The 26613-nt window shown below is 36.5% G+C and overlaps 1 protein-coding gene across 1 annotated transcript in view; it reads right to left on the bottom strand.

Moving 5' to 3' along the window:
- Window positions 1–26613, bottom strand: part of THSD7B (thrombospondin type 1 domain containing 7B) — a 733321-nt gene that overhangs the window by 327482 nt on the left and 379226 nt on the right. Inside the window, exons 10-11 of the mRNA XM_059166739.1 lie at window positions 15955–16084; window positions 12097–12200 (exon numbers count right to left, since the gene is read on the bottom strand). Coding sequence (XP_059022722.1) covers window positions 12097–12200; window positions 15955–16084 — 234 coding nt within the window. The remainder of the gene's footprint in view (window positions 1–12096; window positions 12201–15954; window positions 16085–26613) is intronic.

Here is a 26613-nt window from a genome sequence, read left to right as displayed (position 1 = left end):
AAATTCTTTGGTAGGTGAATGATAAAAATCAGATGAATTACTCTATACAGATAGCCCTGGCTTCAAAACAAGGATGGATTAATAAGAAATGTACCTAGATATAAGGAGAACCATTGGAAAGTTACTACAAAACTCAGAAACACATTAACAGTGATCTAGAAAAGAGAGAAGAGACTGTGGGGAACTTACGAAGATGGAACTGGCAGGATTTGATGGCCAACCTTCTTTATTAATGGATGGTAGAGAATCAGCTACTTGAGATTGAAAAATCAGGAAGAAAAATCTAGTTTCTGGAGGTAGTATATTCATTTTTGGAAGTAATGAATTTAAACCATCAGTGTATCTTCTGCAGGGTGAGTAATGATCAGCAGGTGAAAATTCCAATCTGGAGTTAAGAGAGGGATTTGCCTTAAAACAAAGACCTGATGATCATCTTAAAGCTTAAAACTTTAACAGCTTAAAGCTTAAACCTCCAGGGAAAGTCAGGGTTCTCCATACAGACATTAAAATGGGGACAATGAAAGCAAAGAGGAAAACTATGAAGATTGGGGCCATGTTAAGGTTTGGACAGAAGAAAAGTCAGGCTTAGAGATAAAGGTCTAAGTATTTGAAGGAGGTAGAGAGGCACCAGGAGAAAACTAGGACATGGGAGTGGAGGTGGGGAGTCTCACAAAGAAAGAGATACTATTTGGAGGTAAATAAACATATACATTACTCAAATATATGCATGATTTAAAATTAGAAGATCATGGGTGACTAACGGGAATGCCATTTTATAAAAAGTCTCATCTTTTGGGGCGCCTGGGTGGCTCAGTGGGTTGGGCCTCTGCCTTCGGCTCAGGTCTAATCTCAGGGTCCTGGGATCGAGGCCCGCGTCGGGCTCTCTGCTCAGTGGGGAGTTCGCTTCTCCCTCTCCTCTGCCTGCCTCTCTGCCTGCTTGTGATCTTCTCTGTCAAATGGATGAATAAAATCTTAAAAAAAAAAAAAAAAGTCTCATCTTTCTTCCTCACTGCTCCTGCATCTCTGTCCTGATATTTCCCCCTAGAGTTTAGAATGAAGGGAAAAGGATTTTCTTGTAACTCCTGAATTTATCTCTTCTTTCAGTTCCATCCCCTCCTGTCTCCAGAATCATACTCACTTTAGTATTTTCTCCCTAACACCTTCAATATATTTCTTTAGCTATTTCTTTCTTTCTTTTTTCTTCATATTTTTGTAGGGTGTTCCTTCTGGGCTCTTTGAACCCTGAGCTATAATGCTAACTTCTTTTGACAAATATTCTGTAAAGTCATCTATGAAATACCTATTTCCTCTCAGACCTTGGTCTCAAAACTATGATTTTTTTTTTCATATACAATTACTTCACTGAAACTAAACTGAAAATTCGGTCCAGTCAGTTGCTAAATCCTTTCTCTCATCTCTATTTACACAATTAGTTTTAAAACATTTGGCAATACCATATACATATTTATTAAAAATTCCCCCCCCCCAGGATTTTTATGATAAAGTATCCATATTTCTCAATAACATAAAAAAATTTGGTTGCTATTTCGTGAAAAAATATTGTTTGTAGGCAAATAAATTTGGGCAAATTCTCTCCTAAAAAAAAAAAAAAAAGAATAGATTTCTTCACTGCAGCATTTCTAAAAGACTTCATTATGCTAGTTGAGAATTTTTAAGAGGAATATCATTTGGTCACAGAACAGCCTTTTTGTTTCATGTAATCCATGAATCTTTTTGCTAATTTCCCCTTGGTTTAACAATATTCACATTCTCCCTGGACCTGAAATATTCCTAACACCCAAGCCTTGAAAAGAGGAAGGGAATTAACACCTTGTGAACAGCCACAAACACTGGTAAAAGCAGCAAGAAACTGGAATCATTATTCCCATTGTGGGTGGGAAAACCGAGGCACAGAGAGGTTAAATTGTTTGATCAAGTTCAGACAAGGAGTGAGTGGGAAAACAGTGATTTGAGCCAAGATACTTCACATTCCAAAGAGAAGGAAAGATCTTTTTATCACATGGGATTTCCTCTAGGTCTTATGCCACTACTTTTTCTCTGTCCTTTCTCTGAACTGGCATCAACTACAACCTATAAGCAGATGATTTCAAAATAAATGTTATTTTTCTAAAAATGACATCAAATTTCTTTTCAATATTGATCATTCTCATTGGTCTAAAACTACTGAATTTTTCAATTCATCACCATCTTTTGTTCTATATATACATTTGGCAAGTAAATACCACTGATTTATTTTTTCTTAAATGCCTTTTATGGACTATGCTTCTAATGAATTCCCGAAGTCAGCATTCCTACTGGTAGAGATTTTCAAAACCCTTTGCAGCATCATTAGTGAACCTCAGACTTCTTAGTTTCAGTCCCTACTTCCAATATATTGCTATGAGGTTGATTCTTCTCTGAATTGATTGAGTGTAATTGACTTAAACAGGTTTCTAAATCTCATTCCTCAGGCATCTGATGCATCTGTGTTAAAAGACTGGTCTTTGTCCCACCACGTGAATCCTTCAAACCGTGGTTGGCATAAAAAGGTACTTGTTTTGCAATTTTTGTAACTATTTGAATTTAGAATAGTGGCTAGTCTGAGTTCTGATGCTCCTCTGTTAGTTTTCAAAGACTCTAGAGCAAGTAGGAGCTCCCCCTCCTTCTGTTGCTACTTGGAGTACTGGAGTTTCCTTTTCCTTTTTTTTTTCTTTTTCTTTAGAAATACCAAAAAAAAAAAAAAAAAAAAAAAAAGAGAAAACATTACTTGTTTCTGATACAAGCCTAAGATGGCTCCTGAGATAACCAGAAATAAATATCTTGGCCTTAGTCACCTGAGTGCTAAGGGAAGCCTAGAGATTCACATCTATTTAAAGAGACTGAATTCTGGTCCTGGACAAGGGAAGTATAATCCTATTACATTTACCACAGTTTGCAGTAGACTTTGAAATTCATATTAACATTCCTGAAGGGAAGACAGTACTGTAACTAGGAGCCATGAGGTCAGAAGAGAAAATTATTGTTCCTAGTTAAGAAAATGATTGTATTGCTCAAATGAGGAAAAAAAAAAAAATGACCCCTTAGCCATCCCCGCTGCTGAGACCCATTTCATCAGGAACATAGCGACTAGGAAAGTGAGCAGGTGGACTTCAGAGTTAGTTTGTACTTTGTGTTATAGCTTCTTGTGTTAAAAAATGGAGAGGCTAGTGAAGACGGTATCTCCAAAGCAAGCAGGTAACACTGTGTTACTAAAGCGTCATGCCTTAGGTTACTCACCTCCTTTAATAGTTTTTAATTTATTGCCAATTTAAAAAAAATATGCATATTCTACCTGCAGCAACCATGAAAGCTCCAAAGCTAATCTTATCCTTACACATGAAAAGGAAATGAAAAATAACTCCAAGAATTATTATTCACTTATGTAAAAGAGGTAGTCTTTGCTAGAAGTTTCACACTTGACTCTCTAAACCAATGCCTATGGTATTAGAAAACCCATTCTTTTGTTAAAATTGGAGGATATTGTAATTTAGAGAGTTGCCCTACACTGTCAATTTAACTTCTACATTCTACCTGATCCTTCTTGTATTTTCACACTAAAAAAATTACATTTAGAGGAGATGTTTTTGAAGTTCCTTAAAAATATTTATCATCAGGCATTTTTGAATCAGGTGCTAATTAATAAGATACATTAATTAAAAAAAAAAAAAAGATGTCCTCCAACTGGTTATTCTGGTGTTGAATTCAGAAGTGAAGTTAGAAATCACCCCAAGAATGATTTTTAATATCAAGAATACTGGGCTCTGATTATTTTTTCCTGGGAGATGAGAAGTTATTAAAATGATATTGTAAGTTATTGAAAATAATGTTGTTCGTTGCTTAGATTGAAAGCTTTAGTACATTGATTTGGGCTCTCAAGTAGTATCATACCCTCCTTTCTTGAAACTACCCAGAAAGATATCACTATATGCCCTTCCTCATTTAAGAAACACATCTCTAGAAGGAGTTCCTGAGGCAGCTACAGTTACCTCCTCCCCGCTTAGAAATGCTCATTTTGTTCATCTTGAATTAAACAGAAGTAATAATTCTGCTTCCCTTCCCAGCAAACTTCCTGCTCCCAATAATTAAATAGTGTGTAGTCTCCTCAAAAAATTAAAAATAGAGCTACTGGCTCAGCAATTGCAATACTGGGTATTTACCCCAAAGATACAGACATAGTGAAAAGAAGGGTCATATGTACCCCAATTTTCATAGAAGCAATGTCCACTATAGCCAAACTGTGGAAAGAGCCAAGATGCTCTCAACAGATGAAAGGATAAAGAAGATGTGGTCCATATACACAATGGAATATTACTCAGCCATCAGAAAGGATGAATACCCAACTTTTGCAACAACATGGATGGGACTGGAGGGGATTATGCTGAGTGAAATAAGTCAAGTAGGAGTCAATTATCATATGGTTTCACTTATTTGTGGAACATAAGGAATTGCATGAAGGACATTAGGAGAAGGGAAAAACGAAGGGGGAGAAATCGGAGTGGGAGATGAACCAGGAGAGACTATGGACTCCGGGAAACAAATGCAGAGTTTTATAAGAGGGTGAGGATTGGGGGATGGGTTGGCCCAGTGATGGATATTAAGAAGGGCAAGGATTGCATGGAGCACTGGGTATTACTACACAAACAATGAATCATGGAACACTACATCAAAAACTAACGATGTACTGTATGGTGACTAACATAACATAGTAAAAATAAATAAAAATAAAAAGGACTGTCTCTGACTTTGATTATTGCTTGGTCAGAGTTAAAACCTATATACTTGTCTTCTCCGAATATCGTGAAATGACTTATTTTTTTTTCTCTTTGTGATCTATTTAGATAAATATGACAGAAACTAAATAGGAGCAACTTGTAAGGTTAAATGCCTATGACTTTCTCTGCCTAGAGAATAAAAAGGTCAATCATCCAGAGATACTCTATTTCTCTCTTAAAATGCAAAGATTCTTGGCATTAAAAAGAAGAGACTGACTAGCTGATTGGCTGTTTCAACATTTTATCAACAGGCAATAATCACTTCTCTATTTCAAAGTGTATGTTTTTTGTTGTGTTTCTGTATGTTCTTCCAGATATGTTTTTTCCATGAAGACAACATAACTAGAGGAAAAACTTTTTTTGGTCATAAATTTAGAGTACTTGGACTTAGAATACGAATAATTTCTCAAGGAATTGCTTATGTAGTATCTTTGCCTGTTTTATATGGCTATAGAGCTTATATTTATATAGTCTTGCAAAAATTATATAAATCAATTTTTAAAGATTTAATCCAATGTTAAAGGCCTTTGAAAAGTAAGAGGTTTCCTCAAAAAGTTAAAAATAAAACTACCCTATGATCCAGCAATTGTTCTATTAGGCATTTACCTAAAGAATACAAAAATACTAATTCAATTAGTATCGAATGCACCCCAATATTTATAGCAGCATTATCTATAATAACTAAATTTGGAAATGGCCAAAATGTCCACTAGCTAATGAATGGATAAAGAAGATGTGGTATCTATCTATACAATGGAATATTACCCAGCCATCAAAAAGAACAAAACCTTGCCATTTGCCACAACGTGGATGAGGCAAGAGAATACATTGCTAAGTGAAATAAGTCAGTCAGAGAAAGACAAATGCCATATGATTTCACTTATATGTGGAATTCAAGAAACAATATAAATGAGCAAAGGGAAAAGAGACAGAGAAGAGAGAGGGAGGCAAACCAAGAAACAGATACCTGACTCTAAGGAACACACTGATGGTTACCAGAGGGGAGGTGCACGGGAAAAATGGATGGAATAGGTGATGGGAATTAAGGAGTGTCCTTGTCCTGATGAGCACTGGGTGATGAATGGATCATTCTACCATATACCTGAAACTAATATTATACCGTATGTTAACTAACTACAATTTAAATAAAAATTTAATTTAAAAAAAAGAAGTAATATGTGAAATAAAGCATGGTTGGTTAAAATGGCAGACAATACAAATATATAATTCATACAAATTTGCATTTTTGAATATCAGGTATTATTGCTTGATTATTTAAGGGCTTTAGATTGTGTTTTTCTTTAGCTTTTTCCTATTTCTAACCTTCTCCCTTTTTAAGAGTAAACATAACTCAAAACTCATCTTGTTAGTGGATTATTTTGCCTTTTTTGTTTTCTGTAAAAGATCTTTATTTAAAGAGATCCCTTGGATGCAAAGAAGACACAGATTCCATCAAAACTATTATATAAGACTTGGCCTCTCACAGGGACAAAAAACAATTAAGGAAGAACAAAAAATCTGACAGAGTTCTGCCTCCACATACACACTGCTCAGTGAAAACAAACCAAAAAAGAATATAGGCCATCGTAGAAGTCAAGGATATTGTAGACAGGACAACCTCAGTCTCCAATACCTACTCTGCGTCTGGTAGAGAGTTGATGAATAAGAAGAAAGTAACATCCAAAAGACACACACTGGCAAGGCCATGTGAATCACATTATAAGAATTAGACCAGTCCACAGACAAATTTAGTCCCCTTCTAGGAATGGCAGCGCCTTTAACTTTTTCTTTTATAGTATGAACTTTGTATCCTTTTAAGGGCAGTTTCATCAAAAAGAATGTTAGAATACATAAGTTTATTCCTCTTATGTTTTCATTTGCCACAAAAGCTGAGTAACCATGCCTTCTTTATTCCGATTAAGTACAGGGAGCTGGGCAGAGAAAATCTATGGCTCTCCCGAAAGTATGGGACAGCTAGGACGTTGGAGCCCCAGATTCACATTTCCTTGGAGATGGTATAGACATTTAGTTCCAGCTGTAATTCTACTTGCCCTTTTATTTTCCTTCCTTTCTTTTTTTTTTTTTTTAATTACAAGAGTATAATATAAATGTATTCTTACTGCAAATCGACTAACCAGGTCACCAATATAAACAGTAAGATAAAACAATGAATACCTCTGTTTTGAGCAGTATAATGGCTTAAAAATTATAAAAGACCTTACAAATGAAAAAAAGAAAAAAAAACCCACTGAAAAAATATGTATTTTCTGAATGTATTGTTGGGCTGGCTCCAAATCAAATAACCCATAAAGCACAAAACAGAGTAAAAGCTTGGGATACAAGGTAAGCAAGCCAGACAACTTTCATCTTGAGAGCTTCTACCAAATCTTAGAGACCCCAGTTTCCTTTGTCATGTCCTCAAGTTCTACTATAGAGAATCTCATAAAAGGATCCACACTAGAAACGACAAGACAAAAGCCACTCCTCCATGTAGGGGTGAAGTAGAGAGAAACATGCAAAGCAAAATGCCTTGGCAAGGCCACTTGCATATCAAACACTGAACACTGGATGGTGAGGGGCGGGAAAATCTCTTGTGAGAATTTATAACCCCAAGCTGGTCTTTCCATGATTTTATGGTCTAAATTCATGTTCCCTCTGTGATTCTAAAACTCCTCAAAGAGAAATTTAAATTTAAAGTGTTTTTAGATTGATAGGGGAATCCATGGAACTGAAAAGTATAAAAGCCACCTGGCTAGCATGCTAAAGCAGGTGAAAGAAGAGAACTGAGGGTCTCCTAATTCCTTACTTGGGCTTTCTTTTGATCCTCCTGATTTGAGGCTAGGCCTCCACTCTCCTCTGCTGGTTGTCCCTCTGGTTTTACATCCCCAGAGACCAAGCCTCTAGGCTCCCACAAGAATAGGGAAAGGGATGACTTTCTGATGACTCACTGTTCTTTAATCAGACTTCCAAAAGCCTCTGTTTTCTCCCACCCTTAAGACACACACACACACACACACACACACACACACACACACACAAGCATGCACACACAGACACAAGCACATACTTATCTACTTCCTTCTGCAGAATGTGGTAACTTTCTGGAGTTCTCCAGGACAAATCACTTCATTTCCCTTCAGCCTCCACACCTTCACCCCTACCAACACTTTAGCATAATCTTGTTCTGCAAAGTCCTTTCCTGTATCTCCACTCACTTTCTAAACTGTATATTGTGACTGAGGTTACAGATGGCACCTCATTTCCTTGAAGGTGAGTTTAATGTGCTTCTTGTTCTCTGGAGCAATTTTACAAACGATATCTCATTGGACATTATTTTTTTCTTATTGTTTCACATCTTCCTTGCTGGTTTTGAAGTAATCTCCGGAGAAAAGACAGAGTAGAAATGTCTTTACTTCACTATCTTGAAATTGGAGACCCAGGACACTACTTTAAAAGTACAAATTTCCCAACAGATAAACACTACAAATTCTCTAATATTGGTGTCTAATTTAGAGAAAACTCAAGGAGATAACTTGTCTAGTCTAAGGGACTAGGAGGTCTCCAGTTAGAATCTGTTTAACTTGAAATCTAAAGTAGAATTATTCTAAGACAGATAATTTGCCATTTATGTGATAAGATTCTACATAATTTAGGAGCAACATCTCCTCAGAAATTACTAAAAGGTTTTGCAGTAAAAACCAACCATTATGATATGCTAGTATCAAACTCTCAAAATCTAAGCCACCATATGGAGTTAACCTGTGCGGCACACGAAAGTGCCATTTTTAAAGAACTTCATTCCTAGAGATCCTGCTGATCTAGATATATTATAACAATTTTCCAGTAGAAAGTAGTCAAGGTCTTACAATGACAAGATCGTATTATTACAACAATTTTCTGACATAGGCAAGTGAGGTGGTCCTTTCCCTTAATTTATGTACTCTCTAGCTTCATAGATGTCCTGAATGAAATTAACTTGCCAGTCAAATTCACATCTATAAATCTTCTGAAAGGGACATCATTTCTAAAGCATAACTACTATAAAACTGAAATGACCCAAAATTCCTATGCTAAAGCCCTAACCTCACATATCGCTGTATCTGAAGATAATAAAGACCACCAGAAACAGTTTGCTCTTGGATGGCAAGGCCAGCAACGCACCTTTACTCTCCTACCTCAGGAGTATATTGACTCTCCAGCCCTATTTCATAATTTAGTTCTGTGGGGACCTTGATTGTCTTTTCCTTCAATCAGATAGCATACTAGTGCATTACATGAATGGCATTATTCTGAATGGATCTAGTAAGCAAGATGTAGCCACTACTTCAGATCTTGTGATAAGAGGGTAAGAAATAAATCTGAAAAAAACAGGGACTTCTACCCCAGGGAAATTTCTAGAGCTTCAGTCGTGTAGGGCTTGTGAAGATATCCCTTCTATGGATGAAGAATAAGTTTTTGCACTAGGCACAACACCTAGTGGGCCTCTTTGGATTTTGGAGGCAACATATTCCTTATTCAGGTGTGTTAGTCCAGCCTATTTACCAAGAGACTCAAAAAGCTGCTAGTTTTATGCAGGTCCCAGAATGAGAAAAATCTCTATAGTAGTCCAGGCCTTGTTCTCCCACTTGGGCCATATGATCCTGCAGATCCAATGCTACTCAAGCATCAGTAGCAGACAGGAACTCTGTTTGCAGACTTTAGAGGCTTCTATAAGTGAATTGCAGGAGAGGTCCTCAGGATTTTGGAGCCAAGCCCTGCCACCCTCTGCAGATAAGCATTCTCTTTTACAAAACACCTTCTGGCCTGATACTGTGTCTTGCTAGAGAATGAAGGCTTAATCACGGGCCACCAAATTAGTGTACAACACAGGCTGCCTTCACGAACCAGGTATTATGTAATAAACCAAGCCACAATGTAAGACATCATCAAATGGACACAGTATATAGACAATTCAGCCCAAACAGGTCCTGAAGGCATAAGTAAGTTACATGAGCAAATGGGCAAATATCCACAGTCCCCACTTCTGCTACAGTACCTGCTCTCTCCTAGCCTAGACCTATGGCCTCAAGGAGAGTTCCCCACAATCTGTTGATAGAAGAGAAGAATCTGCCCTAGTTTAGAGGTGGTTCTGTACAATATCTAGGCAAAACCCCCAAATGGACAGCTATAGCACTACTTGTTCTTCCTGAGATACCCCTGAAAGGGAAAGGTAAAGAGAAATCTTCCCAGTGGATAGAATGTAAAGCAATGTACCTCATTGTTCACTTTGCCTAGTAGGAGAAATGGCCAGATATGTGATTACATACAGATTCATGGACTGTGGCCAATGGTTTTGTTCTATGGCCAAGGTCTTGGAAGGGACGTGATTGGAAAGTTGGTAACAAGGAAATCTGGGCAAGAGTTACATAGATAGACCTTACTGCATGGGGAAAAATGTGAACATATTTGAGTCCCATGTGAATGTTCCCCAAAGGGTGACTTCAGCAGAGAAATATATTAACAGCCAAATGGAATAGTATGGATACTATACCATACGATACCATCACCCTCTTTCCCCAGTGACTCCTCCCATCATCAAATGGGTTCATGAAGAAAGTATGCATGGTAGCAGAAATAGAAGGAATTCTCAGGCTCAGCAGTATGAACGTCCACTGGCTACAGCCATCACTGAATGCCCAATATGCCAGCAGCAGGCAGCAACACTAAGTCCCTAATATGGCCCCACTCTCTAGAGTGACGAGCTGGCTACATGGGGGTACGTTGATTACACTGGACCACTTCCATCATAGAAGGGACAGTGCTTTGTTCTTACTGGAATAGAAATTTATCCTGGATATGGACTTGCCTTCCCTGAGAATAATACTTCTGCCCAAACCATTATCCATGGACTTACAGAATGCCTTGCCTATAGTTCTGATCAAGAAACTCACTTCACAACAAACAAAGTATTGCAATGGGTCCATTCTCATGGAATTCATTAATCTTACCATGTCCCCGACAATCCTGAAGCAGCTGGCCTGACAGAGTGGTGGAAAGGTCTTTTGCAGACTCAATTACAATTCCAGTCAGGTGGCAATATCTTGCAGGGCTGAGATAAGGTTTTACAGAAGGCTGTATATGCTCTGAATCAGCACCTAATTTGGGGTACTGTTTCCCCCACAGGCAGGATTCATAGGTCCAGGAATCAAGAGGAGGAAATGAAGAGAAGTGGCATAACTCACTATAACCTCTGGTGACTCACTAGTAAAATGTTTGCTTCTTGTCTCCTGTGATCTTATGTTTTGCTGCCCTATAGGTCTTTGTTCCAAAGGAAGCAATGCTTCCACCAGGAGACACAATAAGATTCCATTGACCTGGATGTTAAGACTGCCACCTGGCCATGGGGGACTTCTCTGTCATAGGGGACAGCTCTGAATCATCAGATACAGCACGGAGTTATTGTGCTGCTGGCTTGACTGATCCCAACCAATACATTAATTTTTTTTTGCAACAGGAAGAGACACTTCATTCTAAACAAAGCTTTTAGAAAAAATCATAAAGCCATTTTAATGCAGTTGGTTCCACAGGGTCTGATTTTGCTACATATATCCCTTGAGCAACAAAGTGGTTAGATTTTAAGAATAAAGCACTTCTTATTAAGCCTCATTTGATTGGTACCTGGATTATGAATGAAACAGGAAGCTGAACAGTCTGATGAGACTGAGCACTTTTCAGAGATTGCAATACATCACACCTTGGCATTGATGATTAAAAGCACTTCTACTTTGAACCAGAAGACTACTTGCAATGTCTTCCAGGAATTTAAATAGTTCCTTTCCATGCATATTATATAGAACACATAGTAACTATATATGTAACAATTACATTTAAGTCATGATTATTAAGATTAGTCCATTCATTCAATTATCCTTAATTCATTTAACAAAGATTAAATTAGCACCTAAAAAGTGCAATGACTACTGTTGGGTCTAACCATAGACATATTTTTCATTCCTTGGATTATGTCTAACATGTGTTTGGAACACAAGCACTAAGATATGCAAATGACTGAGAACAGATATCTGCTTCCATTGCATAGTCCTCAGATACACTAGCTTGTTACGGTTAAAAGATGGTATAATATCAACATTACTTAATGCCTAACTTAAACTCAAATACCGATAAACATAAATAATTCAGTCCAATAATATCATTAATATTCAAATGTAAAATAAGCAATAGTTTATAAGAATAACATAATTTTATATTACATTTTAACAGAAAAACTGTTTTAAAATTCCCTTACCTCTTGTTTGTACCCCCTTTCCACAGGCTTCACTGGTGCCCATTATCGCCTGCCTGACAGACTCTGGCACCAATATACAAGGGCTCCATTTCTGTGGCTTCCATCTGTGATTACAAAGAAGAGCAAACTAAAAATTTCACCATAACAAACATACAAAAGAAATACACAAAATGAACGAATTTGAAACCCCCAAATCATAAAAACAGTAATTCAATAAAACCTGATTTAAAATCAATGTCATAAAACGGAGCAAAAGGGAAGAAAATAGTCCACTCTATCCTAGATTCATGGTTAATGCAGTATTTCCATTTTTTTAAAATGTTGACATTTTCTATATAAGCTGTAGTCCATTGGGCAAGGTGGCAGTAAAAATCCTTAAAAGCACAGATCAATCGAGAAGTTTTACCTACCATATTATCTAAAATTATTTTTGAATTTCTTTTTTTTTTCTTTTTCTTTTTTTTTTTTAATTTTTTATTTTTTATAAACATATATTTTTATCCCCTGGGGTACAGGTCTGTGAATCACCAGGCTTACACACTTCACAGCACTCACCAAATCACATACCCTCCCCAATGTCCACAATAGCCAAACTATGGAAAGAACCTAGATGTCCATCAACAGATGAATGGATCAAGAAGATGTGGTATATATACACAATGGAATACTATGCAGCCATCAAAAGAAATAAAATTATTTTTAAAAGAGGGGGGAAGAAAAAGAAAGAGAGAAGGAGCAGGAGGAAGAAGAGGTGGAAAGGAAAAAGAGAGAGAGAAAAATCCCTATGTCCCATTGGAGCCAGTGAGAATCAAGGTTTGAACATCTGAAAATTTGGGATGAAAACTTTCACAATTGATCTTCTGCTTCTGAGATTTTTTATAAGGTGGTGTCTAAGATTTTAAAGTGATTCAGATATCTCAATAAGTCATAAAGTAAAAGGGTGATGGGGGGGGTCACAGGGACCTATCTTATGTGATAGTTCATCTCATGGAAGAGGAACAGATCCTCCTTTGATGAATCACCAGTATTTCTAGTTCTCAAAGGAAATATTCACTGCGGAGGCCTTGTGGTTTCTCACTGTTTTCCTTTCTCAGGTAAACAAAATTTTCTATTTTTATGATCCACAAGACAGACTGACTTAGATCCTTAAACTTGTCTTCAGAATGTACCAGAGGGGCGCCTGGGTGGCTCAGCGGATTAAGTCTCAGCCTTTGGCTCAGGTCATGATCTCAGGGTCCTGGGATCGAGCCCAATATGGGGTGAGCAGGGAGCCTGCTTCCCCCTCTCTCTCTGCCTGCCTCTCTGCCTATTTGTGATCTCTCTCTCTGTCAAATAAATAAATAAAATCCTTATTAAAAAAAAAAAAAAAAAGAATGTACCAGAAAACTCAAACCTTAAGAGTAACCACAGATTCTGTTCCTTCCTTAGTATATGTTCACACTTTTCAGAGCCAATAGCACTAATAAGAGATGCTACTTCAAAAAATGAAACAGAAACATGAAGCGAAAATATTATTGGCCAGTTTTGTGAGATGAAATAATTGATAGATAAAGATCTCTAGGATTTTTTCATCTTGCAAAACTGGTTAATAATATTACATATAAATTACATATGTATGTACAATACATATGTACAACAATATTACATATGTATGTATGTAATATATACATAATATTATTGACCAGTTTATATGTAATAGATATGTAATATATATGATATATATATAAAATATAATATTGACCTCACTCAAGTGGCATTCATACTAGGAATAGTTGAGGAATTGAGAAATCAAGAAACACCTAAACTGAAAAGCACAATTTAAAGGACCCCTTAATTTTAAATAATTGTAAATTTACTTTGCACATGCATAGATTGATTTAGTATAATTCCAAAACACAGAAACTGAAATGGCAAGGGATTTTAGTCCAATTTTTCAATAGGATGTAGCAATCATTCAGATCCCTTCAGTTTACCGAGGCTTTCTAAATCGAAATGAGACCATGGAGTTCAGTGTAGTTCAATGTGCTGCATAAAGTGAAATAGAAGGAATTTCAGGACTCTCATTAAACTTGGTTTTGGAATGAGAAACTTGGGCTCAGAGAGGTTAAGTTAAATGCCTGAGATTGTACAACTCAGAGGCCAGCTGTCCCTCCTAAAACCCTGGATGTTCAGCTACAGACCCTTGACCCCATGGTCAGTTCTCTGTAAGGCTACATCACCATGCTGCCTTCCCTTTTGGTTATTAACTTAATGTGTTGGGAGATACTCAAATTCACAAAAATTTCTACAGACATTTTGATTCTATTTTAACTATGTAAGTCTGTGATTATGTCACCTTAATGGAATCAAAAAGAAGATTCAGAAGATAATGATAAAGATCCTATATTAACTTGCCTCTCTAACATACCAATGAGAAGGGATGCAAAAACTAAATTGGAACCATGTTGTTCAAAATTCAAGGCTGCTTTACTGAGGAGCAGAGAATCATGCTAATAATGTGTATACATACTAAACTAGGCATCATGAGAAATGATAACACTGATCCAATCCAGACATAGCAAAACTAGTTCCTGGGGGAAATGGCAGGAGGTCAATGATGGAAACAAGTTCAAACGTGAGTAGCTAAAATGAAATGCAACCAGAGTGAAGAGAGTAGACAGTAGAAAGGAAAAATCTCACTAATAACATCTAGGATATTCTCTGATTATAATAGCCTCGGGTCCATAAAAATACCTAATAACATTTGATTTGGTTAATTTTTTCAATTGGCTACTTTCCCCAAGAGCTCTTTTGCTGGGCTCAGAAGTTTCAATTTTTATGTATGGTACAAAGGGATGACTATTGACAGTGTTTCCATAGCAGCCCTGTGGCTAATGAGAGAAAACTGGTAGTCTGGGCATGTTCCCAGTATTGATTCACATCCTCCTTAAACTGGCCGTTAGATAGAAACAATGAGCATAAAGGATTATAGAATTGATAGTAATGCAGACTCTTCAATGACACTCTAACATTATCTAATGTGAGGAGTCTTCTTTAAAAAATAAAGAGAGAGAAAGAAGGAAAAAGAAAAATAACTTGTATTTTCCTGGCAAATTAGCCCTTGAATTTCATAGCTTTAAGATATAGTTTTTTCAAATAATCAGGAGAAACACTAGACATTTTTGCACAAAGCAATGAAACTCAACAGTGAAAAAATTTATTCTAGATGTACTTTAAAGCAATGCTTCAAACCAACATTAAAAGAATGAGCATTAATGACTAAACACACAAATCTCAGGGATTGCTTTTATAAATAATAATCACCAGTTCATCAAGAGGGAATATATAAGTACCATATATACTTTAAAAGTCATTTTCTTTTTTTTTTTTTATTTTATCTATTGGTTAAACTTTTCCTAAGTAGATAATTCCTTAAAATGTGCACATGACAAAATTTAAAAACCAAATTTTTTTAAATAAAAGTAAATAACTATTTTAAAAGTACATATTTATTCTTAGTTCTTAATTAAAAGCTTTAGGATAAAAACAATAGAATGAGGTAACTTATGTGTGTGTTTGTTTTCCAGGTAAAGACTTTATCCTAAATCTCTTTGGATCCTAATCCTTAAAACTGATTGCCTGGGTGGCAGAACTCCAGCAGCTCACTTAAAATCAAAACATGTTTATTTATTTTTTTATGTTAAATGACTTTCATATTCTTTACTCCTTTGAATATATTCAAAAGAGGGGGAAATGTTGAACTATTAAAGATAAACATTATCTCATCTTATTTCTCACTAAAAATCATAAACTATATAAAAAAGATAGGTCATGATTTATACTAAAATCTAATGATTATTTAAAAAGGTAACTAATTACCGATATATGGGACACAATGAAATATCTTCACACTCTCGCTCTTCAAATAAGGTATCTGGGCATTCTTGGCCTCCATTGGCTGCTTCCTGGATGATAATCCTGTATCGAGACTGTTTTACTGTGGCATTTCCTGAAGTAAAGGAAAAATAGAATTGTAGTGTCCTTCTGTGAGGATGCAGGGGAAAATTTAGGGTTAGTCACAGAAGGGAAGGGAGGGAGAAAAGAAGAGAAGGAGGGGGGAAGGAGGGAGGGAGGAAGTAGGGAGGGAAGTGGAAGGAAGTAAGAATACGTGGTCAGACTACTTAGGGAATGAGAATAACAAGCAATAACCAAGGATTAATACTTCATATTATACTCAATCTTACTCCTGTGAAATAATTAATCCTAAATAATGCGATTTCAAATCTATTTGAGCTCATATGCAAAGACCATTTTCCAACTGTATTACTATGCTTTAAATTCATCAGAATTTATATTACCTATGGCGTAAGAGTTACATGGCATAACCTAAGGAACCCAAGAAACCCTCTTTGATCTCAAAACAATAGCTTAAGGGCCTAGTTTTACTATTAGCGATTCATTCCCTCCAGCAAGGCACTTCCCTCTGTGCGTGACTTTATAATGCAAACACTCATTAAAATTAATACATTAGTAATTTACTTATTTATGGATATTGGTTTCTTACATTTCGTATTCCTCATAACCTGATATGATATGTATATAATTGGAACTTAGGGAAAAGGCACTAAAATTGTGACAGAACAAAATATTGTCTACTTTCTGTTTTGGCTGAATAGGAGAAGTATTAATAGGCATCTCAGTAAAGGCAGCCCATGTTTACTTTAAGGTGCTGGGACACTCATCTCATAATCTTTAGATTCCTCTTGAATCAATAACAACAATAAAAACCAATTATATTACAGTGCCTAGCAACTATTTCAATTACCATAAGCAAAATTTGCACTAGATAAAAAGATTCAAATTCTTGAACTTACAATTAAAAAGAAAGAAAGGGAGGCAGATAGAGATACAAGTTTAAGACATCAATAGTGTGAGAAGAATCAACAGTGTGCACTCTTAGGAGAGTACAGAAGAAAGAGTAATCATTTTTGTCTCTGGAAATCAGTTCCTGGAGGAGAGAGATTTTATTCTGGGACTTAAAATCTTAATAGAAAAAGTAAAAAAGCTGAAGCCATTTTGGACCAAGGTAAGTCTGAGAAAAGACACTGCTGAGACATAAATGGGTGCATGGAATTCACAGAGAAAGGGAGCTGCATTCAGATGGAAAATGTGTACATTTGGCTTGTGAGTGTGCCTTTGTTGAGGAGGTTACAAAAGAATGAAGAGAAAGGGGAGTGTAGAAGAAAATGGAATTAACTGGTAGGTTTGGGACAGATGATGGATCTGACTACATTTAGAAGAAAATTTCTAGAAAGCCAGTAAACTAAGGGGAGTATGACAAAAGGGGGGAAAAAAGCTTTCATTAAAATTGTATATTCATATAGTTTTTTAAAAAATCTTTAGTACAATGACTTATAGTGAGAAACAACGGACCCACAACCAATTCCCCGTCTTCCTTCTAGAACATTTTGAACTCTATTTAGTTCTTCTGTGGTTATCTCCAAATCTATAAATAATAAGCTTATGTCATTTTTTTTCTTGATTCATTAACTTTAGGCATCATTTACTGACTTTCTGTTATAACTGATGGGAGTTTACTTTGCAACACCATTCAGTTTTTTATAATTGTATCACTATTTTTATGGCTCTAATGGTTATTTAAAAGCTTTAAATAACCCACTTTTTTCCAGTCCCACTCCTCATTCTTGCCCTCTATCAGACCAACCACTACTGTTCAAAAGAATCTTCATGGATAGATGAGCTTCCTCTTCTCTTGCCATGCACATTCCTGATAAGTTAAGTCATAGCTTCATGTGCTGCACCATCACTTTTTCTGCTCTTTAGTCTTGCTACTAAGTTTTTTGTTAATGAGTTTAGAGCTCTCATCCACTGATGGTCCTCTTTATATTTTTTAACAAGGAATTAGGGCTTTTATAATTCATTTCTATTATTTTAATGAGATTATGGAAAGAAAAGGAAACCAACATATTTATACACTTCATGATCTTGACTAAGTTAAGCATAGGATCTTTTCCAACTACTTACAGTCCTATTCCCCTCCTTTGTTTTTTTTTCTTCCCCCATATTTAATCTGCAGTCTAGCCAGGAAACTAATCATAGAAGTATATCAGTGACTCCCTTATCCATTGGCTTTTGGTTGGGTTTGGCCAATAGAGGGATGGGGCACACAATATAAGGAGAAAAAATGATAAGAAAAGAGAAAGATCAGGGAATTTATTCCAACAGATTTCATTTTCTATATTACCTCAGTTTGTTCTCTACCCAAACCAAAAGCAATGGTTTCTATGAAATGGCCCTCTCCTCCAGCTACAGTTCTACTAATTGTTCCTACCTCTATCAAATTTCAGGCTCCTAAATGTCACTAGTCCAGGTGCTAAACCATCGCCTGTAAGCTTAAGTAACCCTTCCCAGTATTTTGGAAATAACCCCTTCATTAAATTTTTCCCAATGCCCCATTTGAGTGGGCCATCTTTTTCCTGCCAGGACATGCTAATAAAATCAAAGGAGACAGACATGTTACTACATGACAGGGAAGAATGTTATAATTTGCTTTTTTCTAAAAGTACTTAAGGTCCGGTGAGGAGTATAAAATAGAAGGTTAAAGAGGGGGTGGGGAAAGTGTAATTAAAACAGTTCTGGTAAAAAGCTGAGAATTTTACCCTTTACGTTCAGGAAGAAGACAAAAATGGCCACTCTTCCCACTTTAATAGTATTAGAAGTCTTAGTCACAGAAATTAGACAAGATAAAGAAATAAGAGCATCCAAATTGGAAAGGAAAAAGTAAAACTGCCACTCTTTGCAGATGACATGACACTACATCTAGAAAACCCTAAAGATCCCATCAAAAAAGCTATTAGAACTAATAAATGAATTCAGTAAAGTTGCAGGATACAAAATTAACATGTAGCAATTGGTCATATTTCTATACACTAACAATCAGCTATCAGAAAGAAAAAAATTAAGAAAATAATCCCATTTATAATTGCATTAAAAATAATAAAATACCTAGGAATAAGTTTAGCCAGGGAGGTAGAAGTCATGTACTCTCAAAACTTCAAGAACTGGGACACCTGGGTGGTTCAGTGGGTTAAGCCTCTCCCTTCAGCTTAGGTCATGATCTCCTGGGATGGAGACCCGGGTCAGGCTCTCTGCTCAGTGGGGAGCCTGCTTCCCCATCCCGCCTGTCTCTCTACCTACTTGTGATCTCTCTCTCTCTGTCAAATAAATAAATAAAATCTAAAAACAAAACAAAACAAAACTTCAAGACACTGATGAAAGAAACTGAAGAAGAAAAAAAAAATAAATGGAAAGATATACCATGCTCATGGATTGGAAGAATTAATATTATTAAAATTTCCATACTACCCAGAAAAATCTATAGATTCAGTGCAATCCCTATCAAAATACCAATGTTATTTTTCACTAAACTAGAGTAAGAAATACTAAAATTTGTATAAAACCCCAAATTTGTATAGAACCACAAATACAAATCCCAAATAGTCAAAGCACTACTGAGAAAAAACAACAACGTGGAGGAATCAATCAGACTTTCTGATTTCAAAGTATCCTACAAAGCTACAGTAACCAAAACAGTATGGTATGGGCACAAAAATAGACATACAGATCAATGGTTTAGAATAGAAATAAAATAGAAACAGAAAGAAATCTACACATGTATGGTCAATTAATGTATTGCAAAACAGACAAGAATATATCACGAGGAAAAGACAGTCTCTTCAATGAATGGTGTCAGCACAGCTACATGCAAAAGAATGAACTTGGACCAAAATCTTATACCATACACAAAAATAAATTAAAAATGGATTAATGACTTGAATATAACATCTGAAACTATAAAACTTCTAAAAGAAAAGATAGGCAGTGAGCTCTGTGACATTGATCTTAGCAATACTTCGTGAACCAGTCTGTCAGGCATGAACAACAACAACTAAAATAAACAATTATATTTATTATATCAAACTAAAAAAACCTTTTGCACAGCAAAGAAAACAAACAACAAAGCAAAAAGACAACCTACTGAATGAGAGAAGATATTTGCAATTATATATCTGGTAAGATGTTAACATCCAAAATACATAATGAACTCAGGTAACTTCATATAAAAAAAAAAAAAGTGAAACATGAGCAGTGGACTTAGATGTTTCTAAAGCAGATGTACAGATGGCCAACAGACACATGGAATGACGTTTAACATCACTGATCACCAGGGACTTGCAAATCAAAACCATAATGAAATATTACCTCACTCTGTCAAATTGGCTATTCTCAAAAACACAAAAACAAGTGCTGGTGAGAATGTGGAGAAAAGGGAACCCTTGTGCACTGCTGGGAATAAAAACAGTATGGAGGTTCCTCAAAAAATTAAATATAGAACTACCATACCATTCAGCAATTCCACCTCAGGTTATTTATCTGAAAAAAAAAAAGAAACTATCAATTTGAAGAGATCTATGTGTATCCCTCTGTTCACTGAAGCATTATTTAGGGTAGCCAAGATACAGAAGCAATCTAAGTGTCTACCAGTAGATGAATGGATAAAGAAAATGTGCTATATATACCCAATAGAGTATTATTCAGTCAGATAAAAGGAATAAGATCTTGCCCTTTGCAACAACTTGGAAGGAGCTAGAGGACATTATGCTAAATGAAAGTCAGACAGAGAAACAAGTATCATATCATTTCACTTATACATAGGATCTAAAAAGCAAGACAAACAAACAAAATAAAATAGAAACGGACTTGTAGCTATAAGAAACAAATTGTTGGTTACCAAAGGGGGCTGAGATAGGGGGGTGAAATAGGGAAAGGGGATTACAAGGTACAAACTTCCAGTTATAAAATTAATAAGTCATGGGGATGTCCTTTTCAGCTTCAGGAATATAGTCAATAATATTCTAATAATTTTCTATGGTGACAGATGCTAACTACACATCATGGGAATCATTTCATAAGGCATAAAAATATTGAATCACGGGGCGCCTGGGTGGCTCAGTGGGTTAAGCCGCTGCCTTTGGCTCAGGTCATGATCTCAGGGTCCTGGGATCGAGTCCCGCATCGGGCTCTCTGCTCAGCAGGGAGCCTGCTTCCCCCTCTCTCTCTGTCTGCCTCTCCATCTACTTGTGATTTCTCTCTGTCAAATAAATTAAAAAAAAATATTGAATCACTATAATGTATACCTGAAACTAACAGGATATTGTATGTCAATTATACTTCAATAAAGAAAAAAAAAAGTTCTGCATAATTATATAAAACTATCTACATTTGGGTGTGGCCAGCTTTGTAAATAATTATGCTTTTAGGAATAAGTCTCTTCTCCCATTGCCAGTTAATTCCAGTTACACTGTACTTACAGTGATAATTATTGCTTATCCTTAGGATTTGTACTTGTGTGGGTTTTTCTGTGTGTGTGTGTGTGTGTTGTCCAAGTGTTATGTTAGGAGACCCAGAAATAAAAACTGAAGAGAACAGGAAAAATGAAACAGATGCCTTTACCTTACTTAAGAGAGAACATGGATCAATGTTCATCCCTTCACACTGCATGCTCATGTGTGTGTGTGCAAACAAACAGTTACACACACACACACACACAATGAACATTCCCACACAAAGGTTTTCTGCTTTATCATATAATTGCAAGTCAAGCCATTCAAAGTTTGGGGAACACAGTTGCATTGAATATCGTGCCCTACAAACATTCAGGTGGAGGGATGGATTCTATGGGCAAAACAAAATTTTAAAATAGAAGCTAGATTTTTTCAGAAAGAAAACTGATTGACACTGTACAGACATGACGAAAAATGTGTATGTTTTCAAAGAAGAAAAGAGAGATAAACGATGATCTTGACATAAGGAAACAATACCAAGATCTGTGAGATAGGTGCTAATTTTTTTTTTTTTTTTTCTGTGTGATGCGTTTTTTTGTCCTAAACTTTGGAAGGGTCATAGTTAGCATTCGGCTTTAAAGGGTTTTTCCACTTTCTGTGATAAAAGTACCTCAACTTATAACCGGACCTGTGGAAGAGTCAGTTATGCACAAGAGATATGGTTTAGCTGGTGTCATGGAAACTTAAGGGCAGGCAACATCTGACTTGGGACGGAGTAGTCAGTAGTTTTCTCACTCCAAACCGACTTCAGGCCAGCCTAAAGGGAGCAGTTTTGTACCAAGGAAGGACAATAATTCCAGAAATCCAAGAAGTTATTAGCAACAGAAGAGGATGCTTCCAGTAGCACCCAGCGTCAAAGTCAGAAGTCAGACAACAGAGGACGAGCAAAAGGCTAACGCTCTCAGGAACTGGTGTCCAACAGAGCCCCACTTTCTGTTGAATACATAGCAATGGATTTCAGGGAAGTAGACAGAGAATGGAAGATAGTGGCTTTGAAGGTGGAAAGTATTTGGATTACATACATGTGTAAAATGCATTTTAAGTTTCCAAGAATTATCTCCTTAGTATATATCAGATCTGCTTCTGGGTATTTTACATATGCTGTCTCATTTTATTATTAAAATATTTTATGAGGCTGATATCACTACCACCATTTTCACTTATTTTAAAATTATTATTATTGATCCCACTTTACAGATAAGAAAATGGAGGGTGGAAGAGATAAATCTTTTGCCCAAAGTCACCTAGCTAGTTCTAAAGCTATTAAAAGAATGCCAGTAAAACTGTAACTAAACAGATATCAAAGCCCATCCATAATCTTTCCATATGAGATTTTATGGTGAAACAAAGAGCAGGGAGCATCCGGGGAGGAGTTCCCAGCCTCACTCCTCTGTTATTCCCAAGGGATAAAGAGATATGGAGTACCCTGTTGGCAGAAGGTTTCAAGTGCCAATAATAGTGCTTGTGGGGCTTGGTGAGTGATGTTTCCAATCTCATTAGGACCTATGAAAAAATAACAATAAATTAAAGTTCCTGTTTGGGTGCCTGGGTGGCTCAGTAGGTTAAGCCTCTGCCTTCAGCTCAGGTCATGATGTCAGGGTCCTGGGATCGAGCCCCACATTGGGCTCTCTGCTCAGTAGGGAGCCTGCTTCCCCTCTTTCTCTGCCTGCCTCTCTGCCTACTTGTGATCTCTACTCTCTCTGTCAAGTAAATAAATACAATTTAAAAAATTTTTAAAAAATAAAGTTCCTGTTTGCAAACATAAGTAACAGTTCAAGCATGATTATGCTTAATAAACAACTAGTCTAAATTCAATTTTGATTTATGCATATTTTATCACCACTTAGTCATCAGACATAATCATACTTAAGTTAATACTTATAGTCAAAAGAAGTAACATTTAGAGAAGATGGCAGCTTAAACATCAAGAGCCATATTTAATATCAGAAATATACAAGTGAGTTATTTATCAATATAGAAAGAATATGAAATATTTATAGATCCTCTGTGAAGGTCCATTCCACTCTTTTCCCAGAAAGATGGTAGCAAAGATGGAAGAAACTGGTCTGTAAGAGTAGCTCTGGGTGATTCACAGCCAGGCAAGGACGGCATTTCATACTGAACTGAAGATAATGAGTGCTGGTCCCTGGTGTCAGGGTTCGTCAACCAAAGACTAGGGCTAAAGAATGGACCCGCTAAGCTTCCAACTGATCTGAAGTCTGAGTGTAGATAAAGAGCAAGTGGAACATGGTAGAGCATAGTGAGTATAAGCCCTGGGTGACAGAGAGACATACAGATGAGCACAGGAGGGGAGGTCTTCCAAAAGCAAGCAGGTGTGTAAACTACACGTGGGATTACTGTGTATCAGCAGTATCTATTAATACCTACTGAATATAAGCAGATATGCTGATATCAATCTGCAGAAATCTGAAAGAAAGATTTTAAAAAAATCACTGCTCTGGCTTTCCCTTGTTTCTCAATTATCTTCATTATTAATGGGTCTAAGAGATCTTAGCGACTCATTCTGGTTCATGGCGCCAACATTCTCCTAGGTTTGTTGCCTTAAGACTCTAGATTCTCATCGGGTGCTCTTGGTCCTCTTCCCCATTTACATATCAAGTTCACCATTAAACAAACAGAACAAAAAATCTACTCGTGATTCCTATGTAATTGATCTTGAAGCAAAAGGATGGCACCAATATTTGAAGATGCTTATCATATAAAGAACCACATGTAAGTACTTCCTGAGGTTTAGTAACAACTCGGGTGCCTACTAGATTCCAGGCAAGTCCTTTAATCTTGCTAAACCTCAGCTTCCTTGGCTGTAAAACAGACCAAATAAAAGGGTCTAGTTAATATGATTCCCAGGAGGATTCAACGAAATACTGCCCGTAAAGCATGTGCATATTGCCTGGTACCAGGAATCTTCTCCAACATGAGTTCATGACAGAAGGTGAGAAGAAAGATTAAAAAAAAAAATATATATATATATATATATATATATATATATGAATGAAGAAACCCTTCAAGAGTTGAGGCTTCTTCATATTTAAAGAAAACTATGATAATCCAGTCTATTCAGTGCTGTCTCAGGCCATGTTCCAAGCATCCGGAGTAGACGATGAGTGGCTGAAAACCATCTCACATTCCTGGTAAATTAAATTACAATTGCAAGGCAATTTGTATCAGCCATTTTCTGGTATCATAGAAGAGGAACAGAAAAGGTGATCAAATCCCTTGTTTGCTCAAAGAAGTCTTAGTTAATGCCAGTTATCCCGGCTTACATAAGAAGAGCTCATCCACTCACTTTCAGAAGTGCCTCTGTTTGCATGAAAATTATATGATCACTCTGAACAAAAGACCACTCCCCTTGCAAATACAAGAAACAAGCACATTTTGTTTCTCACTGCAGCATAGGTTTGCATTTCAAATGTATGAAAAAGGTACACTGCTCTTAAAATTATCTGTTCAAACGGATCACTGGGCCTTTTTATTTCTTGCCAGAGAATTCTGCTTCAGATAGCAGCCCGTGCATCCAAAGAAGATGGTCCTGTGCCCCAAGCACACTTCTTCATGAATTAAATTAAAATTGAAAGGGAAAGGAAAGTATAGGGCTTACCTGAAGATAACTGACTGGAGTTACGTGATATGTGTTGTTATGATAGAAACATCATGAATGAAAGCTATATAACTAAACAGAAGTGGTATTTATTCAAAGTGAAGCATGAATATAAGAAGAAAACAACTTTCACTTGGCAAAAATTCCAAATGGTCATTAAGAAGTCTGTTTCTAAGTCAGATCTATGGACAGACAGAGATCACAGTATGATGGTAAACAGCACAAGTTTCTTCAACATCAAATCCCCTAGAAGGAACATTCTCTCTACTGACTAATTATACACAAGAGAATGCCCCTTTCTAGTCTAGTCACAACCATTGGTGAGATTTCTTTTTTAGAAAAGGTACAAATGAGGATTCACCACCAGCTCAGCTGTCTCCTACTTAAATCTGGAGAAAGAGATACTGTGACTCTCAGTTCTTGGAGGGAAGCACTTACCACATACACTGTTGTCCCTGTCGTTAAATATTTATCAGGTTTCTGCTCTATGTAGGAGAAGCACCTAGGTGCTGAGCGTGATACTGAAATGTACATACATGCATTATTAAATCTCCCCAGTGAAGCAGAAGTGAAACTTGATGGATGGATAATAATGTAGAAGTTCTCCACAGTTTTATAAGTATTCAGAAATGATAATATAGACTTTGTATACACTATTCAAAGCCCACTGATCCACTACACTCATTGAGGAGAAATGGAAGGCTTAAATAGGGCCCACCACAATGCCCTAGAAGAAATCTGAGGGGAGAGTTTTCATCTTCTTCTTTCCTCATCATCTTGGTATTCTAGACAGAAAGCAAATACATCAAGAGTAGTCTCCTCCACCCCCCAAAGTTCCCGCTCAGCCTAGACCTCCAAGTACTTCAAAATGAACACTGAGCGTATCTATATACCAATGAAATTAAATAAAATTGCAAAGCTTTTCTGCTAAACTTCCTAGGACTGTTGAAAATAAGCTCCAGGATATCCATATACTTCTTTTAAAATGTTGCCTGAAAAAAAATGTACTCTATATTCCTAAATGTTCATAATCATCATTCACTTTGCAACAGAGGCCACATTCAATGGCTCTGGCAATGGACAGGACCTCCAGGGCTGATTTCTAATCCCAGCTCATTACTGAATTGCTATATGACCTTGGGCAACACACTTAACGTTTGAGAGCTTCAATTTTCTTGCTTATCCTATGTGGGTAATACTGCTGGGCCAACTCATAGGACACCTGTTAGGAATGCCTAATTAAATTGGATTTAAAGCATTTTGCAAATGTAATATATGTGAGTACCTGTCCACTTAAAGTTCCTTATTCTTTAAAAATGTGAACCCTTAATTTCAGATGAAGCAACTCATGGTTTTATCTGCATAAACTATCTAGGATGGCCATTGTAGCAAATAAACATGCTCTCTCTATGGTACTTACCGAACACTCACTGAAGCCTATGCAAAAGCTCTAATTTCTAGAGATTATCTCCAAATTCCTCTACTTGTTATGCT

Source organism: Mustela lutreola, chromosome 3 (genome assembly GCF_030435805.1).
Source record: "Mustela lutreola isolate mMusLut2 chromosome 3, mMusLut2.pri, whole genome shotgun sequence".
In the NCBI taxonomy this organism is placed as follows: Eukaryota; Metazoa; Chordata; class Mammalia; order Carnivora; family Mustelidae; genus Mustela; species Mustela lutreola.
This window is presented reverse-complemented; position numbering and strand designations above follow the sequence as displayed.